The sequence below is a fragment of the Thunnus albacares genome, chromosome 7 (assembly GCF_914725855.1).
Source record: "Thunnus albacares chromosome 7, fThuAlb1.1, whole genome shotgun sequence".
In the NCBI taxonomy this organism is placed as follows: Eukaryota; Metazoa; Chordata; class Actinopteri; order Scombriformes; family Scombridae; genus Thunnus; species Thunnus albacares.
In genome coordinates, this window is record NC_058112.1 from 12,904,554 (window position 1) to 12,926,600 (window position 22,047).

The window sequence follows — 22,047 nt, forward strand, 5'->3', positions numbered from 1 at the left end:
GGTAAAAGTTTTCTTATAAGGATACAAAAGGTAACAAGGTGTGTGTGTAAATGCATTACTAAATTCTGACATTATGACTCAATATAGCCCTTCGCAGATGGTGATACCACATTATTCACAGTCTTCTCTTGACCTCTGTAAGGGCATTATGAGTTACAAAATCTCTTTATGGCCCTCTCCCCTATTCCCTAGAAACACAGAATCAATACTGAGCTTTGGGGCAGCGGCTTTCCATCAATAAGTCATTTAATCAATGATCCCACAAGAGTGCTCCCTCATGTCTGTCTTTATAAACCCAGGTTCTACCTTAGACTAGATTACTAAAAGCAAATGGACAGAAAAAAGAAGAGTAAATCGCTGGGTTATCTGAAACAAACTATTCAATTCTGACTCTTTGGGCTTGTGTGTATTAGAAATCAAACAGCTTTAATTGTGATCACCCAGTGATTTCTTACACTCAGATGATCTCTCTTCTTGTCCGTCCAGTGCGTCCCCAGATCCCAGCAATGAAACTATCGAATAAAATATTCTATCTGAAGATTGCCAGAACTATAAAACCATGAAGCAGGTTGTTAAAAATATTTTAGAAGACCAATAAGGAAAAGTAATAATTTTTTTTTTTTATGTAGCCTTAATATCTGCCTTCCAAGGACTCGCAAAACTGTAAAAGGCCAACTTCTAAAAATATATTTATTGCTTTTAGAAAATTCCCCAAACTTTTATGAACTCAGCACCTGGACATGAAAGATGTGCGTGTGTTCTGCGCACTGATTGTTAGGTAGCCTTATTAAAACATATTTTCCAGGTGTCAATGAAGTGACTCCTAGCAAAAATATTTTCCCCACACACTCAAGTAGAGCTGCAACAATTAGTCGATTAGTCAATCGACAGAAAATTAATTGCCAATTATTTTTGATAATCAGTTTATTGTTTTGAGTAAAAAAACATCTCTGAATACAGCTTCTCAAATGTTAATATTTTCTGGGCTAGTTAGTTGTCTATGATAGTAAACTGAACATCTTTGGGTTATGGAGAGTTGGTCTGGATAAAAGAAGACATCAGAGGATGTCACATTGATATTTAGGAAACAGTAATGGACATTTTTCACCATCTTCTGATATTTTATAGACCAAATGACTAATCAATTAATCGAAAAAATAATGAATTGATAATAAAACTAAATCTTTAGTTGCAGCTCTACACTGAAGTATGATATTAGATGGACAGGCAGGCATGAAGTGAGACCGAAAACACATAGCAGTGGAGATGAGATGAACCAGTGGAGCACAATCTGCCTTGGCATATATTCCCTCACCATGCCCCACCCCTGCCTCTCCTGTTTGATCCAAACATTACCCTTATCAGCCTCTTACACACACTCTGTGACCAGGGTAACTGTCTTACACCAGTAGTCATAGGGCGCTGATGTGCAACCAGCAGTTTCCTGCGGCGTTCACGGTCCACTTTTGCTCAGTGCTGCAGAAATAGGGTGTCAGGGGATGACGGTAATAACGTTGTTCAGAATCAAACATCCAGCTCAGCTAATATGATGACTTTGAATTCTCACTACACACTTCAGTGTGTGGAAGCAATTAAGCTTAGACTTGTATTCCTGAAGCAAATTGGAATGAATCATACATCAGTAGTCTTTTCATTCATTGGTTACACATGGGAGAAAATTTCAGGCAGTATAGATATATTACGTTTCTCATTGGTTTTGAACATATAGCTTAGCTTCAGCAACGGAGGTGGTGAGAGGCAGGCAACAAGGCACACCTGCATGTGGTTATCCTCTCCTTTTATATGAATGACTGGATTATTTTCTTTCTCGTTTTATACCAGAGAGGCCCATCTCATATGGGATTAAATTTCAGAAAGTAACAACACATCTAAAAAAAGATGTCTTGCACTTGACATTAATGTACAACAGAAAGAATGTGAGTGAACAAATGAGTCATTGAGTCACAGAAACATGATCTCATGTTCAATCAGCAATACCACATAATATCCAGTTTCCAGATGTGATGGCAATGTGTTACACCTCTGCTGGTGGCATGGGGACCTTTTCCTCCTGCACAGACAGCTCATGTGTCTTATTTGATTCATTTTTAATCATATTGTCAAGTTTTTGTTTTTTTGTTTTTGGTTTTCATTCGCCCATTTTTCTTTGAAATACTGAAAAATAAAAATTTAAAACATATTCATGTCCCCAAATACTAAACCTTTGCAGATTTTCACCAATGTCAACTGTGTGCTCAGCATAAATACCAGAGGCTCAAATCTTTTTATTAGACTGTTTACTTGAAAACATTTTTAGAATTGTCATCATGGGACAACAACTAGACTGCTTGCTGCTGAGGTATTTACAGTACATACATTTTTTTTTTTGGTCTTTTCTTGAGTGAGGTAATATTTTAATTCTGCTATCTGAATTGTTAAAATGTGTCCTGAGGGCTGACATTGGGGTGGGTCCTCTCCAGTTATCAGTGGGAGAGGTAAATTCAGTCTGCAAGCTTGGAAAGGTGATCCTTTTGTGGACTGTAGCTTTTATCTTAGAAATTGGCCATCCTTGAGCTTACTGTTGGATTTATGCCCAAAAGAGAGATTTTGGTAATGAACTGTGAGTACAGAGCAGCAAGTAATAGGAATGTGTTCTTGTCAAGGAGTTGCAATGGTGAATATACAGTGCAGCAATTCAAATATTAATATATGCTAGCACAGATAAACTGCCACAGTTAAGTGATGTCTGTTTTTAAGTTTTTGGACTGAAATTCTGGTGGTTATTATGGCTGGTCAGCTTATCTGTGCATATTGATGTATGATTTGGCCACCACCAACTGTCGCAAAAAGAGTAACAGGTGCTTGTAATGTAAGCAGGGAAAACATTGTGAATCTTGACACCAAAGATGAGGTGCACTTCTAGCTTGCCAATGAAATTGCTTTTACCGTGTGTGCATGGCGATCCCTAAAATACCAGCTGTCAACGAGCGACTATCTATCAACTAAATGCCATGTCGTAGAGGCGAGGAGAAAACATTTTGCACCTCATGTCATGTTTATCATGTTTGGTTAGTAGCAAGAGGTTTACTGAACAACAGAATTAAGTGTTACATTTTTTTACCCTTAGGTTAACAGAAGATTCCTTATTCATGAAAGGCCATTGCCCTAATCCGGTTAAAATCTTTTGTTTACAGAATAGAAAAAGTGAGTCAAACACAATGGGAGGCTTGTCTCAGGTTGTCATGTCTTGGCATAACCCATGACATGCTCATTTCCCGGCTACATCTGTGCTTCATCAGTGGCAAACAAGTACTTACTCGCCAGTGAGTCATGCTCTGCAGAGTAGAGAGCACACCACTACTATGTTCAGACCACCAGCATCAAAAATCGAGGACGTGATGTAAATGTAAATAAAAACATAAGTGCAAAGTGCGATTTACATCAAATATAGTTTGCATGCTAGAATACTTCAATAAACATTCACACACAATGCTGAGACTAACGGCCTTTTTCAACAGTCATGCATGCTTGGCCACAGCTGGACCACTGTCTGCCATGACATCATATTGGAGGACACAGAGCAGATCATTGCTTCTTTATAACAATGACATTCAGTGTTTTCCTCTGTGGCCCCTCTCAGCAGGCCCCTAAATGTGGGCGCTGGTTCACAATGCTCCTCTGTGCCCCCTGACGTATGGCATCCTGGCACTGATGTGTCCCTGGAAAGTTCTCAGGATGAACATTTGTGCCAGAAGCTTTCGAACCTTCCAAATCCCCGGATGGCGTCCTCTGGGGCTCAGGCTTGATTGTGCGGGACTCAGTTTATAAAACGCTGAAAGAAAGAGAGAGAACTCTAAGGTGAGTGTGTTTAGTGAGATAGGCAGAGCATGTGAGAGAAATAATAATAAAGAGCCACCTTTGAATAGTTTAAAACTGGCCTGTTCCAACTAGGCGAGAAATACTCTATTTGGCTGCCAAACCAATCAAGCTTTCACAATTTTGAGTGTGCTGATGATGATTTAAGGGTTTCCACACACTTGCTGTTTGGAAAAGAAGGAGGAAACACATTCCCCAAAGAAACCATACAACCGGTCTTTAAAGAAAGGGTTTTCACAAACCTCTTATTATCTTTTCATGTTGAAGATGACCTTCTAACTCATTTATCAGACTCTAGCATTGATCACAAGGTATAACTGCACCTGCCAGTCAAAAGGTGCCAACGTAAACCTTATTCCTTTCCCTGACAGAGGGGAAATGGGGGGGAAGACGAGGGAATGAGACTGCATTTGGCACAAACGCTGACGTAATTACATATTTAAAGGAGAAAGAGATTCACACAATGTTCGCTCAAACAACTATGCCTGAGGCCAACAAAATGGAGGAGAGTCTTTTGTGTGTGTTGCTGATGTGACTGACTTGGTGGTGAGAAAGGAGAAGAAAGAGAGACAGAAGAAGAGTGAGAAAAATGGAAGAGCAGGTTAGAGGAGGATAGAGGCAGAGAATAGATTTGGGGAAAGAGCAAGGTAATGTGGATGGGGGGAGGAAAAAAAAGTGAGTGAAAGGATGAAGATTGAATTTCGTCTTCACAGACGAGAACACTGCCTGCGAGCAAACAAAAGGATGAAAAGATGACCTGCCGCTGTTCTCTGATTGACGGTTGGACAGTCCACCGTCTTCCTGATGGCTACCCCTCCCTCCAACTCACTCTCCTGCTGCAAGTCACCCCGCTGCCTGCCAGTGTCCGATATCAACTCTTAAAACAATTATTGGACTGCCAGAGGGTGGACATAGCGCTGAGTCAGCAAACAGACATGGAAGACTACCTGTCACAGGGCGCGGGGACGGCTGAGGAGAAGGGTATAGAATGAAAAGGAAAATGGGGAGGCATGTAGAAAGAATGGATGAATCATTTTAAAAGCTTCTCATTAATTTGGTTGACACTGCGACTGTATATATGTGTGCTACTGTTAGTCCCCTATCTCTGAGGGAATACAACACTAGTCACAGTGAAAGCAGATTATGAGATTAAGTGGTGTGCTTCTGAGAAAAAAAAAACAATAAACGGTACAGTAGATGGATGAATACAGTAAATTCAATGAAGCCAGAAGAAGGTCACTCTTTACTAAACTTGGTGTGTGTATGCATGTAGGGGGAGTATGGGTGTACAATATAAATGAGCTGTGTGGTGTGGATATGTATTTTTTGCATAATATACCACAGTATGTTGCACCATGTGACGAAGACGGGGCAGAGAGGTGACCGTTACTTTGTAATGGCTTTACTGAGAGCAGAGAAATGAATCGCTAAATCAGTAGGATTGATAATCGTCTCTGGGTGGGAAATAACCTGCAGAGAATCACAATGACTTTGCTTTTATCTCCTGAGCTCACAGAGTTGCCCGTCCCACTCAAGATTGCCTTGCAAGTACATCACATAATCCCATGGGATTTAAATTGTTTTTACGTAGAACATGTGTAGCATCGCAGCAGAGGAAAAACCATGGTAAATATGAAATCAGGGCTTTGATGTTAACCACTGCAGGGCCAACTATCAGCCATTTTTTTGCCATCCTTTTCTCTTTTCCTTCATTTCTCTCTATCTGTACCCCCTCTCCAGTTCCAACTGTGTGTTTAGAAACAGGATCTTATGTAGCCTAAATTGAAAATGGGACTACTCCACAACACTCAACACATGGCAGCAGATGTGTGGCTGTATGTGAGGGGGGTGGGGGGTGGGGGTGGGGGCAGAAGGAAAATGACACAGAGGGATGGAGAGAATGAAGGAAAGAAACAGAGAGGGAGAAAAGGGAATAGTAGGACGAGGAAAGAGAGAGATGACAAAAGTAAAGAGAAGGAGAGAGGGAGGGAGGAAGGGAATAGTCAGACAGGAGTGCCGAGGAGGAAAAAAGATGAGAGAGGGAGAGGGGAGGGAAGAGAAATGGAGAGGAGTTTAGAGGCTCTCAAACACTTTGCACTCCCAGCACAGCAGATGCCACATTCTGTCTGGCACAGTGATCTGTGGGCCTGCTCTATTTATACCCCTACTGTGTCACGTCAGGGCCAGCGCAACACTCACAACACGCACACACATCTAGCATCAGGCTTTTGCAGCTCTCCTGCAATGACTGAAATGAGGCAGGTTAGAGAGGCTCCCTGCAATGGGTAGAGATGGAATGGATATCGAGTGTCTGCAGACGTGCTGGACTTTCAATTTCAAAGTTCCCTCAAAAACTCATATGTGATAGAAGATAAAGATGCAGTTTTTACTTTTCATTAATGCCTGGCTGGTTTAGCTTGGCAGGCCACAGCATGAGAAAAGGGAGAGTGAACAAACAGTGGTCTGATTAAGCAATGGGGAACTTTTGGATCTCCCTGGTTACTGGGAATAACAGCCACAAGTTACATCAGCTTTCCACCTCAACAATGTCTAGAATTGGGAAACCCAAAGAGGAAAATTTTAGTGAGTGTACAGTTTTTTGCAATTGTTAACACACGTTTTCACCTATTTTCCCAAAATACTGAACACAATTTACAAAACCACACACCCAAAGTGAAAAATGCATCATATATCCTGCTAAATGAAGCACTGCATTCAAAACTACATAAACAAACTTTTGCACCAAATGACCCACACTTCATTCGTATTTTTGCCTAACCAACTACACACTGTTGTGCTCAATAAAAAGCACTTTCATCTTTGGTGGGCTTTGTCATAATAATAGTTCTGTATGTAGAGAATTCTGCAGAAAGAGATTGTTCAAGTGTACAGAAATATTTGCAGAAACACAAATATACTGTTTTTTCTCCGCAACAAATCAGTGCGACATATGCACAGCACATACAGTATAAATTACAGAAAAAGAAAAAAGAAAGAAAGAAAAATACTTAGGCTCCATCTCGCTGTCTAGCTGGGTCTGACCACAGCATCTAATCAACATCACAGGCAATATCTTCCCTGGTTAGACATCAAGGGAAGAAGTGCCTTGAGTGTCGTCTCCACAGCACCCAAATCAATATCGTCATGTGCCTCTTCAATTGTCTGCAGAAAAGGCATGCACACATAGGGCTGACGGTTATACACCTACCATCGCCATGCTGAAAAGAACTCTTCAATTGGATTGAGAAATGGAGAGTAAGGTAGGAGGTATTGGACAAGAAATTGTGGGTGGTCAACAAACCAGTTTTGGAACATGATGGAAGCTGACATTGTCCCATACTACAACATATCTGTGCTGCTCTGCGTCATCCATATGGTCCGGTACTAAAATGTTGTGCAGTCTGTCCAAAAATATGAGTATGTGGGCTGTGTTGTATGGACTATGGTTGGCATGGCAATGGAGGACACCATTCTATGTGATCTATGTTTTTGCTATGTTGGCCAGGAACATCTACAATGGCTTTGTGGCCAATGATGTTCCTTCCCCTTCTCCTGGTCTTTGTCAGGTTGAAAGTAAACTAATGTGGGATCATATTAGTATCCATTTCCAGTGCTCTCTGAAAACAAAAAATAAAAAAAAATCAGTCGATATGGTGTAGTCCAGTACGCTGGGAAAAAATGCTGTACTGTGTGTAGAATTTCTCTCAATTGACATCCTGTAAAGCTGCTTCATGTGCACTTGGTTTTGATGGAGAATATACCCCAATGTAGTAAGGCTGACTTGCCAGATGTTGTTGAAAACTGTGTTGTCCCTTATGATGTGGCTTTGAATCTCTCAAAGTCTAATTGCATTATCTGGCAAAACCAAGTTGAATATTGTGGCTTCCTGTGCGTCATTGAACATTCAAAACCTTCCGCCATTATGTTTATGTCTCTCAGTCCTTTGGAAAAAACAAAAATATAGTAATTGGTAAGTGCAAAGAAGTTTTTTTCCACAATATATGTTGCAGGATTCTTGTACAGCTATAGAGTGTATGACATGGCAGCCACTCATGAATTAAATAGGTATCACACAACAACTGATGTATACAGTATGATTTGTGGAGTCCTGAATTATGTAGAGTGAATGAAAATTTGGTTACGTGCCTATGCTCAAGTCTAAATGTCTGGATGAAAGAGGCAACAGTAAATCAGCTCAAGTCTAACTGTCAACCCATGCCCGGATTTCATCAGAAAGTGGTCTTCTCTTCCTCCTCTTTGTCTCAACCCCTTTATCTCAGCAATAAAAGATACTCACCTGTGGTCTTTTTATAGTGCTTACATTCTGATTAATGAGTCGACAATTAAGCAATAAGGTGTTTGGCCAGTTGGCACGCGTATTGGCCAATCCATGGTTGTGGCATTTTGAATGGCAGTAATTTGAAATGGCAAACAAGTGACTTTATGTCAGATTGGCTGTAGAGGACCGTGTGCAGTGTGTTCCAAAAGTGCCATGTTGAATTGCAAATTGGGTGCAAAGCAGATAATGTGTTTAGTGTTTTGGAGACTTGAGCTGAGGTTTTGCTCTCAGAGTGTCAGTTTCAATAATTGTGCTTTATCTGTCATATTAGCATGTTATCAATTGAAAAAAACTGTAAGATAGAAAAGGAAGGGTGGAGGGAATGAGAAAAGGAAATAAAACAGAAATGGTTTGTATATTTAAAGCTGCAGCAACAAGTACAGTTATATATGCTCTCTTCCATAACAGCAAGTAGTGAATTTCGAGCAATATGAAGATGTGAAAATTGTACATGAATCATCAATGCTTCTTTATCCTCGTCTTGGGTGGTTACCCTCATGTGGGCGGAAAAAAGCTTGATAACAGCACAGCTTTAATTTAACAAGCAGCACGCTGTGGACAAAAACAGGCCGTCTTTTCCCATGCTATATGTGTAATCTCATCTGTGAAGCTATGTTGCATTGTTAAGAGGCAGCACCCCTGCATGTTAAATGGCTTTTGTTTGTAATCAATCAGCCCAAATGCTACAGGAGTAAAGCAGGGTTCATTACACATCCGGCTCAGAGAAACGACACCACTCCACACATCCATCAACCTCACACACGGTGGGCCCCTGCAATATAACACTAGCTGGTTGAGAACGGAGGGTGCACTCACACACGCACGTAAATACAAACACACTCACACATATACAAATACTGATAGACGCACACATCCGCGCACTCGCACATTTATCTGTGACCTATGATGTTATATGCAAAGTCACACAAACAAATTCTAATAGCTCAAAAGGAGGTGGCATTTAAGATCAAGGGGGATATTTTATGCAGGTGCAATAAAAAAGCTTGGAGGCAATCTTTGAGGGGTCACCTTTGATATCATGAAAAATGAGAGGCTAAATCTTGTCTGTAATAGTTTTGTGTGTCTGTCGATGTGTAAAAGAGGCAAACTTTAAATATGGCATGACGCAAACTCTCCAGTCATACACAGTAGGTAAAAAAAAAAATGAAATCAAAACTAAACTGTGTATGTAAACCAGTGATTGAGCACTCCAGCTGTCAGAAGCACAGAGGGAGAGAGAGAGCTGTGCATATGTGTACACCAGTGAGCGTAGGAGAGAACAACAACAAAAGCTTCCTCCTCTTTGAAGTGGACCCTATCACCTTCCCACCCCTGCTCCACTCCCCCTCCACTGTCCGTCAGCAAACCATAAATCCAGGCTCTCATCTGCCGACGTGCCTCTGAAGTTCAGGAATGCCCGCATGGGATTTGAGGCTCGGTGAGTTATGGGAACACCTGGGAGGGGTAAAGGGGGGACAGGCAGGGAGAGAAAAGGAGGGGGGATTCAGGCATCCTTATACCTATGAATGGCAACATGTTGACAGCCAACAAGGCTGATGGATTAGTTCTGGTGGTCAACTGTCTTAGGTGTGGGTAATATGTCTTTAAATCATGGAATAAGCATGGAATACAAGCCACTCACTCTTATTGTTTTTACTAGATGGGAACATGAGCATGCAATATACTTGCCTGCCCAGTGGCAACTTCAGATGGAAAGAAATTACAGAGAATTCGGGGATGGCAGAGAGGGGTGTTTTTTAAAAGGCTGTGGGTTATAAAAACAGAACATGGCTAGGGTCACGGCCTGGCCTGACTCTGTCGTTCCTGCACAGCAAGATCACATTCTTTAAGCCTGCACGCTCAAAGTCACCCATCTGCCCCTGCGTGTCCTAGCAGAATCACTACAATGCACTCCATTTGTTTGTCTGTCAGTGAGAGCACAAGTTGGTTTGAATCTGTGTACCAGGTGTGCCTTTGGCTGTCTTTCAGTCCCCTGCTCTAGTATTTGTTGTGCACATGTGTTGAGAGTAAGGCAGCAACTATTGTTTTCATTATGGATTAATCTGTCGATTATTTTTTTGAGTGCTCGGTTAATTGTTCAGTCTACTATAAAATGTTAGAAAACAGTAAAAAAATGCCTTTCACAATTGACTGTTCACTAAGCCCTGCCCCTCTTTATTACTGCACTGTATGCCTGCAAATTTGCAGTTTACAATGTTAATGGTGGTAGATTTACCACTTGAAATTGTAATTTTTGAAACAATAGTTGCTTGATTTCAGGTAGATGAATGCAGGCCCCCCTTACCAACCAATGACCTTCAAATTTGCTGTCAGAAATGACAACCATCGCTAACGTTAGAGCCTTGGGTTGGTTGATAATGCTGACTCAATTATAAAACAAACCTCTTCCACACAGTAAATGTACTAGTCATGAATTGGTCTTTTTTAAACCCAAGCTAAGCAACAAATACAGTCATTTAATGATGCCCTTGAAGGTAATGCTCGTTTACTATTGTTGGTAGAAAGCTTGTCAGCCAGACATGCAAAGATTTGCAGCTTATGTAAGAGCAGATAAACACACTGTTTAATCCATTTTTGGCACTTTTTCTTTTGTGTTTATTTTTGTAGACTAAAAAAAAGGAACTATCCCCTGACTCTTTAAATGCCGAGTAGCACTGCTATTACAGTCTCTTGCACACGGGGAGAAATCTAAAGTGCCTAGTTATGGTTGCTAAGCTATGATGATTTGAGGGAGGGGTTTGGCGAACAGTTGAATTACCGAAGCTCAAGGTGACATCTTTAAATTGCTTGTCGTGTATGAACAACAGTCCACATCCCATAGATATTAAATTTGCAATAATTTAAAACAGACTTAAATTATTAATGCAAATGATCACAATTGGTGATAATTAATTTTCTGTTGAACTGTTAATCATATTTCATTTTTGTATGTTGAAGGTGCAGTGTGTAGGATTTAGTGGCATCTAGTAGTAAGGTTGCAGATTGCAACCAACTATGGTGAGAACCTACGGTGGCCACTGAACTCATGAAAAACGCGAAGGGCCCTCTCTAGAGCCAGTGTTTGATTTGTCCATTCTGGGCTACTGTAGAAACATGGTGGTGTAACATGGCAGGCTCCATGGAAGAGGACTTGCTCCTTATGTAGATATAAAGAGCTCATTCTAAAGTAACGAAAACACAACAATTCTTATTTTTAGGTGATTATACACTAATTAAAACATACTCATGAATATTATATTTCATCCACCCATCTACCAAGTCTGTTCCACTAGATGCCACTAAATTCTACACACTGCACCTTTAAGGGTCTTGAATGAAACCATAAAACTGACATTCTTGTTGCTTCCACATGACAGGCAAAGCAGGAGAATCATTTAAGTCAACACACACAAATGAATAAATCACTGCTCTGTACTCTCTTTGCCCTTGCTGGAGATGTCTGTTTTCTGTCTTAGAGCATCTCACTGCCAATCTCTATACCTTTCCATTTCATGATGGGAGGCCATAAATTTTGCCATTAAAATTGACTTATATACAGTAGCTGATCTTGATGATATATTTCAAACCCCAAGTGTCCAATGAAACCCCCTCTATTCTCTTTTATAGGATAAATGATATAGAATAAATGAGCTGGTTCAAAAAAAAAATCGAAGAAGTGGGAAAAAATGAAAGGAGACAAAATGAGAGCAAAATACTAGATATTCCCCTTGTGGTAGACAGTGCTATATTACGAAGGATTGTGGGACCCTAAAAAGATTTAGTTTCTTTTTCAGTGGCATTGATTTTGTAGAAGATGTCTTTGTAACTAGCCCGGATGATTAGCCCCCACCCGCAATCAATCAATGCCCACAGGATCTCACAATGGCAATATTTACACAGGGCAAATAGATGTGAAGAAATAGAATGGAAAAGATTGGAGGGGAACCAAGGAAAATGGGTGCAAGAGAAAAAAGAGAGAGAGAAGACCTTATAAAACTGAGACAAGGACAGGGGCCACATCACTACATCAAAGCCTTTTGTTTTTGTTGAATGCAACCTTGCTGATTCACAAAATGATATGGCTCTCCAAATTTCCTGTTACCCCGCCTTGTCTATCAATTGCTCTTTTTTTTTCATTGAGAGGATATTGAAACCTTACTCATGCAACATTTCAGTTCTGGTGCCAAAGGGATGCATGTTATTCAAAGTATAAGGTTAAAACACAAAGGTTTGCTGCTTGAATTGCCTCTTGAGAAGGAAGGAAGTGTACCACTACACCCTGTATTGTTTCCCCTTTGGTTAGGGGTGTCATGAAGTGCTAGACACTAAGCCTCGCCCTGCAGTCGTGTCAAAGCATAATTGCTGTGGCTGCTGGCGTGGGAGGCCTGGATGTCTCAGACTTGTTATTTGAGATGAGTCAAGTTACAGGTGAGAAAAGAAAGGAATGTCTTTGGAGGCAATGGCTTTAAAGTGCACATAATACCATGTAATTAAAGTTATACTGGGAGACAAGGAAAACACAGTATGTCTGTTTTTTAAATTGCCTTTTTTAATGTTCTTGTCCACTTTTCCCAGCTCGGTTTAGTCATAGCTGATTCCTGATTCATATGGTCCTATCATTATCAGCCATTTTGTTGATGTAGAAGTGATGAAGATGATAACGTTCCTCCAGTGATCATAGATACATTAAGAAACATCTGCAAAGCCAGTTTTTGGAATATTTAAAATCTTGCATTGTTTACTAGCTTTACTGTATTGTCGTGCATCCTCTTTGCATATTACTACCCACCAACTCTTAATCAGTGTTAAACCAGTGCTAGGAATGTATATTTCATTGCTTGCATGCTTATCATCATGCACGTGCACAAACAAAACAGACCTTTTAACCCATAGCGCTGCAAGTCATCAAAAACACCACTTTCAATTAAGGTACTTGCAGTATTTCAACTCTACTATACCTAGGCCCTCTATTTGTAACATTTTAACCACTAAAGTCCAGCCAAATGACCTAGAATGTCTCTTCAAAACCAGGTAACATGAATGTTTAAAATCATGGCTGGTCCTATGAGGTTTTGAATTTATCAGGGTGCAAGCAATAAGCAACATTGCTAAAGGCATTTTTTTAAATTGTAAAATGTTGTACAGGTATTGCAGAGGACTGAATAATTGCACTTTTTGTGTTAAATTAAAAATGAGAGATTTATCTATGAACAGCTTGTCCATATTCACAGGAAACGTTATGTTTATAGGATAATTCAAGGTAGCAATGCCATCAAGTGATATTGTTGTCAAGGGCAGAGGGAATAACATTGTCTTGCACCATGAGGGCTGAGATTGTCTGGCTCACAATGCTGCCAAAGTTTGTACTCAAGCCTACATTTACAAAATCCTGAGGTAGAACAGCCATGATATGTATGTAATTGTCACAATTTTTATACGTTGCCCCATTCTTTTGTATTGTATAGGAGTTAGTCCCATCTCACCTTCACCAAGGCATGTCCAATCTTGTTCAAATGACAATAATACTGCAGAATCAGCCATAAGCCGCCTAATGTTTGTTTCTAGTGAGCTGTTCCCTCTTTCCCCTCTCTAAAGAGAGAGGCCAGCACCTGGACGCAACCCAAAATGACTGCCTGTTATGCCTGTCCTCATCGCTGCATGCTTGAGTGCTCTTCTCTTCTATCTGTACTACTGTCAACCTATCTACTTAACTGATTGACTGTCATGACATTTTCTCACAGTTAGTTTTAATCATTTCATTGTAACAGTTCACCATTATGGAACGAGGCAAGCCGGAGCATTTGTGCAGTACAACAGCCTACTATGGCGGCACAAAGCGCAATTTACATAGAAATGACCAAATTACTGAGCACTGGCACAGCCAATGGATGCTATAATTCAAAACGACTACTGCAAGAAACCACACACAGGTCTATGATAGGGTACAGCCTCCAGCCAACACTAACATTCAGAGAGCTAGTGGTCAGCCAGCAGGAAGGAATGTGCTGTTTCAGCAGGTTGTAGGTATTTTGTCATCAAGTATCACACATCCTCTTGCCCTTCTGTGTATCGATTCTCTCTGCACTTGGGGCAGGAGAGGACAAAACCCTTCTGACATAGTCACAGCCAATGGAGAAAAAAACACAAAACCTCAAACTTCACTGACAAACAAGTACTCCAAAAAACAACAGATATGTCTTGGTTGTTGAGTATTAGTAAGCTTTTATAAAAGTTACTTCAGAAGCTAAATCTAAAAGATGTGTCAAGCAGTGCAGCATACACCTTCCCAGAATTAGAAAAGTCATTCCCTCAGGCATAAATCCAGCCAGCTAATTTGGACCAATCAACTCTTTCTCTGGCATTGAGACTGATTCATAACCTCTCTTCACAACATTTGCATAGAAATATCTTAATTATGGCCACAATCTCAGCCAGGTGCAGTGGCCATGAGAGAGATGCATTCAACAGCAAGACGATAGATTATCTCCTTGTGAATGCGATCAATTATTCTTTCCATCAAAAAAAGAAAAAAAAAAAAAAAACAACAACAGAAAAAAACAGTCATTTCCATAAGCATACTAATTCACATTTACATAGAGATGAACCCGGATGCAAATGAGCAAAACAGTGTGTACTTGAAACAAGTCCCCTGGCTGCACTGAGGCATCAACAGGCATCACCCAGAGGAATATCAAAACCCATCAAGCATGTCAATCAAATGCCATGCAACATTTCAGTTAAAGTAAGGAGGGGAAAAGCAAGGCAAAACACTGGAACACAACAAGGTCCTTACAAGGAAACTAATGCCATGCCTGAGTAATCCCAGATTAAAGCAACAACAGAATTGTAAGACATGTGCTACAATGGCTAAATCTGTAAATAACTCTTCATGTGTCCCTTTTACTTACATCCAGGTAAAGTATTTTGTTTAATAGTTTTAGACTGTGGAGAGCAATCAATCATAATACAATTATTTCATTCATGGCATCACAGCATATACAATTTAGCCGTAAAATAGTCTTTTACCTTCTGAAGTATAGCAGTAGTCGACATATTGTCTTTATGTCGTAAAATGCCAATGTTTTACATGAAATTAAACAAATCTTATGACTTTCTGCAGGCTATGCTCTGACATTTTGGAGACAGAGCTTGAGGGATGAAGCATAACAAATAGGATGGAATTAAGTGGCGAAATTAATCAGGATTTATTTTTATGTGTGCTATGACTGGCATGAAGCAAATCGTATTAAGGGAAAATAGAGGGAATCCAAATTGAGGTTAAACAGTTCTTGTTTCAAAAACTGTTAAATGGATTATACTGTATGTAGATCACTATGTCTACATACTGTAGGCTATATTACTGTTCCAAATCTAATAATAACATCAAATTATATAATGAGCAATATAATAAAATATGTCATCTGAATTCCCTTTGCTGTCTGTGTTATCTGATATATTTCTGTCAACATAAACTCATCAAAGATCTGACTCATTAGTAGTCATGACACAGTGAAAAAATAAACTACAGGCTTCTGTGTTGGAAAAGGACAAGTCGAATGTCATCTTTTCCTTAATCTGCAAGCATGGCAGCACTGAAAGCGTGGACAACAGCTGGAGAGATGTATCAGTCTGTCCCCTGTGTATGACTTACTGTGACAGAGCCCCACAAAAGCCAATTTCCCACTCAAGGATGCAAGTTTATTCGCTAAAGACTTTGGCCATCAGAGTTTAGGGAAGTCTGTTGTTTAAGACAGTAGACCTCTGTCACTGTCCTGAGTTTTACATGAGCACACATACACACAGACACCTTCACCTTCTGTTTGTTACTTTTTTTCTGTGACTTTTTAATATTTTATTCACTCTCATGTTTCAAATACATGTGCTATCACATAGTTGGCTTTAAAAGTAAATCTGTATAGCAGAAATTAGTGCCCTCGTGATGCTTCCATGTGCACACACTTGTTATGAAATGTTATTACATGCAAATCTCACAACAATGGATGGTTACCAAGTGAAAAACTAGATGCTGTTAACATCTGTGTCATAGGCATAGACATCTATGTAATAAGTAAAGACAGAGAAAAAGACAGAGGAGAAAAACTTGATTGATTTGGACACACACATGCTGAGGGGAAAAATAGACGAGGTCATTACATTTAACACATTTTTCTTCTCTTGTTAGCTGAGATATGCACAGCCCACTTCTTGCCTGTCTCTGTTGCTCATTACCTTCTACTTTGTCTTGAGCAAGAATGCCCAGAGGCCCTGACCTTATGCTTGCACCCCTGGTTTGGACAAAGCCAGGCTTTGTGCCAGCTCTCCAGGCACACCACAGCCTAGATGTCCAGCCCTTACATTGCCAAAGCCCCTCCAGTCGTTACCCTGGCTCCCCGGTTTACCCTTCATGGCCCGTATCCACTCAGCTGTGACTAAGTGACTCTCCCCCTACTATGTGCCGTGTTTCATAATGAAATCATTCAGTCATGCACAGGAAGTTCCCTGCACTGTGTAGAAATGAAAGAATTTCAGTTACGTCCGTCCACTCACACATGGCAGACCCGCTGGGAGAGGGACAGCCTAAGTCACTTAGTCACCTGGTGTTTGGCAAAACACACAATCTTTTAAAACATTTTTTCAAAGCACCCAGTCTTTTAGACTTGACCATTTTCTACACCAAACCAAAAAAGAAATATGTCAAACAACTATTCAGTATTTTCACAGAATATCTAGAGTTGATCGCCATTATCATTATTCTTTGGGTTTTGTTTTTCATTCGGTTTAAGTGAATTATTCTGTTAAAATGTTGCATCAGTATAAATTGTTCTCCTTTTGTATGACCCACAGATAATACTGACTTTTTGTAGTTTTAAAATTCACAACATAGGATCTCAAGTTAAAACATTCAACTTTGACAACAGTTTTGTGTACACAGCTGGGTCTCCTTTCACTTGCCCGTCTGAGAAGTGTCTGTGTGCGTTCTGCGTGTCCATGGAGATGATCCTCCCTCAGCTCCTCTGGAATGTTTGCAATGTTCACAAAGAAGAAGACGATCGGCTTGAGTACCTGGGGTCTGTGCTCAGGCCTGCTGTGGGCCCCTAGCTGTATGGACTGTCTGAGCCTGTCATTCAGTTTACTGACACAAAAAACAAGCACATCTGGGGAGAACCATAGAACACTGGCATGTGTAAGGGCATAACTAACTGCCATATACTGCTGCGCTGGTGCCATGAGCTAGAACAAGTTATATTCATTAGACCGCGTCACAAAGTTGTGTGCATGAGGATTTTGTTGCCTCAGGGTGAAAAGTAGGGTGGGTGCAGACTTGGACAAGTTTGTGTGGTAGTTTGAAATAAGCCAGGCAGGAAGGGTGGGGGAGGAACATATGTGAATAGTTAAAAGGGTGATTCAACAACCTCTTTGATATCCACCATTAGTGTGATTACAGCTGGCATGGTCCCTGGTAAAAAAATGGCTTGCCTGTGCGGAGGAATCCAAAAAAAAAAAAAAAAAAAAAAAACTAATTAGGAAAATGAAATTTTCATTTTCCATTTAGCTAAAACATGAAGTTGACAGTGATATTAACAGTGAAGACAGATGCATGGCAGGAAGGGCGAGATGTGGGTGAAATACAGAGGGAGGGAAATCGTGCGAGGCAGGGAAGGAGGAAGGGTTGCGAGTCTGGTTTAGACATGCAGACCTCAGTTTGGCATTGTGTTTAATCCCTGGTGTCTGCAGCCTGTCGTAAATCTCTTTGCAGTGTTCAGCATTAACAGACATGCTTAGAGCACGATGCCCAGCTGCAAGCACAGTCCTTGCAACCCCCTTCCCTAAGACACACGTCCACACACTAACCATAGACCCGGCAACAAGCACATTAACATGACCTGCTTTCCCCTATACAACAGTCAGTGCACATATTGATCTCCAAATCCCTATTGCAGCTGCAGCAGGCACTTAGTCTGGAAAAAAACCTCCAGTTACACCTGCTTAAACCTGTGCTGCATCTCTGCCGCTGTGTAGTGACCTAGCAGGGTAAAGTACAAATCACTGACACTGAGACACGTGCTGTAAGCCATGAAATGAAGGGTGAGTACGAATTGAGGCACTATTCGAACAAGATGCACTAATCCCTGGCTCATACCACTCTATGGAGCTGTGCAAACAGTAGTGACGTGCCCTTGAGTTGGCCATATATAAAGTTGCAAAAGAAACCAGATGATGTGCAGGATAGTGAGAGGCTGGAAAGAATTAGGCCTTCAAAAGTTTGTTCATTGGCACTCCCTCTGATGTGCTCGTAAGCCTAGAACCAGAAATCAGACACAGAGCTGGGCCAGTGGTGGAACTAATAAGGAAAGGGTGCTTCCAAAAGGGCCAGATTAAAGACTGGTGTGGTGATGTGAAGTGAAAGCATGTAAGGCCAAATAACACTGACCCTCAGACACTATGTGTATATACATGTGCTTTACTCGCAACTCTTGAATGCTTCTCACAGTTACATTCTGACGGGTGGTCGCTACAAATTCAACCATTGAAAAATGCTAAACAAAGGCCTCCTCTGAGAGAAGAGCTCTCATTAATTGTGGGCTTGGCCTCTCAGCATGCACCCACTAATGGAGTTTTCTTACTTTTCAGCTGTACAGACTGAACCAATAAGTGATCCAGCCTTGGCTGTAGGTTGACTGTTTATATTACCAGCATGACTAATATACTATAATTTGTCTGCTGGCTCTCAAAAGGGGCATTTTTTTGATATAGTTAGGGAACAGTAAATACTTTTTTCAAAGGATGACAAATGATGTCAGTTGTCTCCTTCAGCTCATCAATTCTGGGAAAGAATATAAAGGGGATTAGAGGTTCCTGTTGTAGCATGCCTGTGGCTGACAGAATGGCTCCTGGGGAGCACTGTGCCAGTACAAGATATTTCTACAGCACAGTGAGAGCACTGTAATGGGCAAGTACAGAGGCTTGAAAAATCCCAGTGCTTCACACAAACTAGGTAAATATTTGATGCACCCTAATAAGGCAGTTAAGTACAAACCACATACAAAACACATAGTCCGACAACAGTTTACATAAATTACAGTGTATTTATCAAAAAGGACAAGAGATCTTGGAATGTTACAATGCACATTAAATTAGTGGAGCATCAAATTTCCCAAAACAGGTTGGCAGACAATATTTACAACATACTTACAACATGTACAGTGGATATGTTACACCTGTGACTTTAAGGCTGAATATATAATCCAATCACAATTACAGGAGTGCAGGTGCTGGCTATGACAATTGACTGTGCAAACGATTTTCTATAAAAAGCGAGCCAGATGTCAACAGAAATATAGTATTCGAGAGACTTATATTAAGGCTTAGGAGTTTATCTTTAAGATTATTGAACACAAGGCAAGAATCCAAACACACATATGAAGGGCTGCATTATGATACCCTAGTCACAAGTATAGCCTACTCTTAACATTTATTCCTATTCAGGTGGAGTGAAGTAAGACAGGATAAACTGTCCTTAACCATTCCTCTCTGTGAGATATACAGTGAAAATCTCAGCAGGAAGCTTAGAAACATGTGTCAAATTTTCTTATTTATAAAGTAGGCATCACATTTTGTCCACAAGAGGTAGTTCAGCTTGATATTCAAGACAGTTTTGTGTAATGCGCATCAGTTTAGCACAGGTGCGTTTGCATTACTCATTATACTGTGCAGACAACAAATCCATCACCTGTGCGTGCTGGATGTTCACAGTTGGCTGTACTTCCCTTTGCAATGCAAAATGTGTTTATATAATCTGTCTATCCTGTCCTGGAGAACACCGGCGTGCTCGTCTGAGAGAAATCCTAATTCCAGGGACAAAGGCTCGCTGTCTCTGTAGAGCTCCAGCAGTCTTTTCCTGGAGTCTCTGCGCCTGTGCAGCTCCGCCACGCGCTGCGTGGTCCTTTTTCTGAACACACACACGGAACTCAATACTGTATTGTGATATTTCTCCCACATGTTTAACACCCGAAACCCGTGCACGAGTCCGGCCTCGTTGTCAATGAATACGAGGTCACCACTGGGTGTTTTGAGGAGGTTGTTGGTGTCTCTCTCCATTACGCGCGAATCCCACTGCAGGCTGAACAGATTGCTGACGAGTCTGTCGAAGTTTGCAGTCAGGTAGTCGAATATGATCAGGTCGGTCCACTGCATAAGCTCCAGCAGCTCCACCGTCGTCTTGTTCCGGAGCTCCTCCAGCGCAGGATGCAGCCCGCTGCTCTCCTGTCTAAGCGGCGCAGGTGTGACCACCCCGGTCAGGTTGGAGACCCACTCGGTGAGAGAAACCACGGCTCGGTCACTCCACTGTAAACCATCTATCCGTGTCCTCACCGCCGCCCATTGTTCACTGTAAGTGTTCAGTTGAGACAGTATTAAAGGAGGCAGGTTCGTGATGCCTAGTAAGCTGGCAAGGTAATATGTCAAAGTTTCGCCTTGCACCTGATCTGCATTTATCCCGTAACGCACACACGCTTTGGTCCCATCTGCAAAAGTAGCGAGCTGATTGGATATCCTGCCGCATCCAGACTCTAGCTTCACTATCCGGTGTGTCCTCGCTCTTTCTCGCCAAGCCCGAGCATATTCCTCTGTGAAGCCCACAGGGAGGAGTTCTTCCAGCCATTCACTCCAAAATATCCCATCCTCCACGGGGGAGCCTAACTTGACCGGGCCCTCCTGCTGCGTTGACCTCTTGTTATCCCCATTCACATGGTAATTTCGATTTCCTACTGAGATATCAGTGAGGTTCAGAGCCTCTAGTCTGCCCCCCAAGTGCGGTCTTTGTGCCGCTGTGACAGCAAGCAATGCCCGGAAAGTTTTGGCGGAGAGGTCCACAGGGAGGCTTGGATAGAAAGACCCTCCACCCGGTACCGAGAACCTCCGTTTGTGTCGCTGTAATCGGTTCTCCAGTGCGCTCCAGACGTAGAAAACACTTGCAAAGGCGCACAGGAAGAGCAGAGCGAAGAAGTTTGCTGAAACAGCCCTCATGGTGAAGACCACCCGTCCCCACAGAGAGCTCCAACAGATTGAAATAAAATAGTACAGAAAGAACCAATTTTCTTCAGTCCACAGTTGAGCTGGAGAGGCTGCGATCTGTGCGCTCCGTGTCCCGTACAACCCCCAAGCCCGGCGGCTCACAGGCGGACTGTTTGAGATCACAGGAAGAGGGTCGCCGAAACAGTGTGAATCTCATCTCCCGTCCTGTTCAGAAGCCTTGTCATATCCCTCCTCTGCGGGAAACATAACGAGCATTTCGGGTCACTGCAGCGGATATCCTCTATTGAAGGCTCTCTGTTGTAGCCCACTGGCGTCGTGTGGGCTCTCTGTCCGCGGACACCTCTCCGTTTCTCATCTTCCTCTCTCTCTCCACCGGGCGCTGGGTGAGTTTGAGTCGTGGTGGTGTCGGCTCACAGAGAGACACTAGGCGATGAGACACGTGACTCCAGTCCCGAGATGGTGGGCGGATCGTGGGAAGGAGGGTTCAGAGAGGAGAAGAACAAGTGCACCGCGCCGTGTTCTGCCCGTGTGCTTGTGCTTGTGTGTGTGTGTGTGTGTGTGGATTGTATGGTATTGGCAAAGACAGTCATTATGATAATTGATAAATAGGGCAGAAATACTTTAGAAATAATGTCACAATTTTTAACAAATTATATTCGTACTTGTGCTACTAAGCGGAACATCTGTGTCAGTGAGGCAAATGTATGTGGGGATGGAGTGGAGGGTGAGTCTGTCTGAAGTCAAAATTTGTGCGAAACATTCGCCCATCTTTATTTTTTTTCTTTCTATCAGTTTCT

The 22,047-nt window shown here is 41.6% G+C and overlaps 1 protein-coding gene across 1 annotated transcript; it reads right to left on the minus strand.

Annotated features, from left to right (window-relative positions):
* Window positions 1-16,065: 16,065 nt before the first annotated feature.
* fjx1 (four-jointed box kinase 1) lies at window positions 16,066-21,727 on the minus strand. Its single transcript, XM_044357691.1, has one exon. The coding sequence runs from the start codon at window positions 21,239-21,241 to the stop codon at window positions 19,964-19,966; it is 1,278 nt and encodes a 425-aa protein (XP_044213626.1). The 5' UTR covers window positions 21,242-21,727; the 3' UTR covers window positions 16,066-19,963.
* Between the last annotated feature and the right edge of the window lie 320 nt (window positions 21,728-22,047).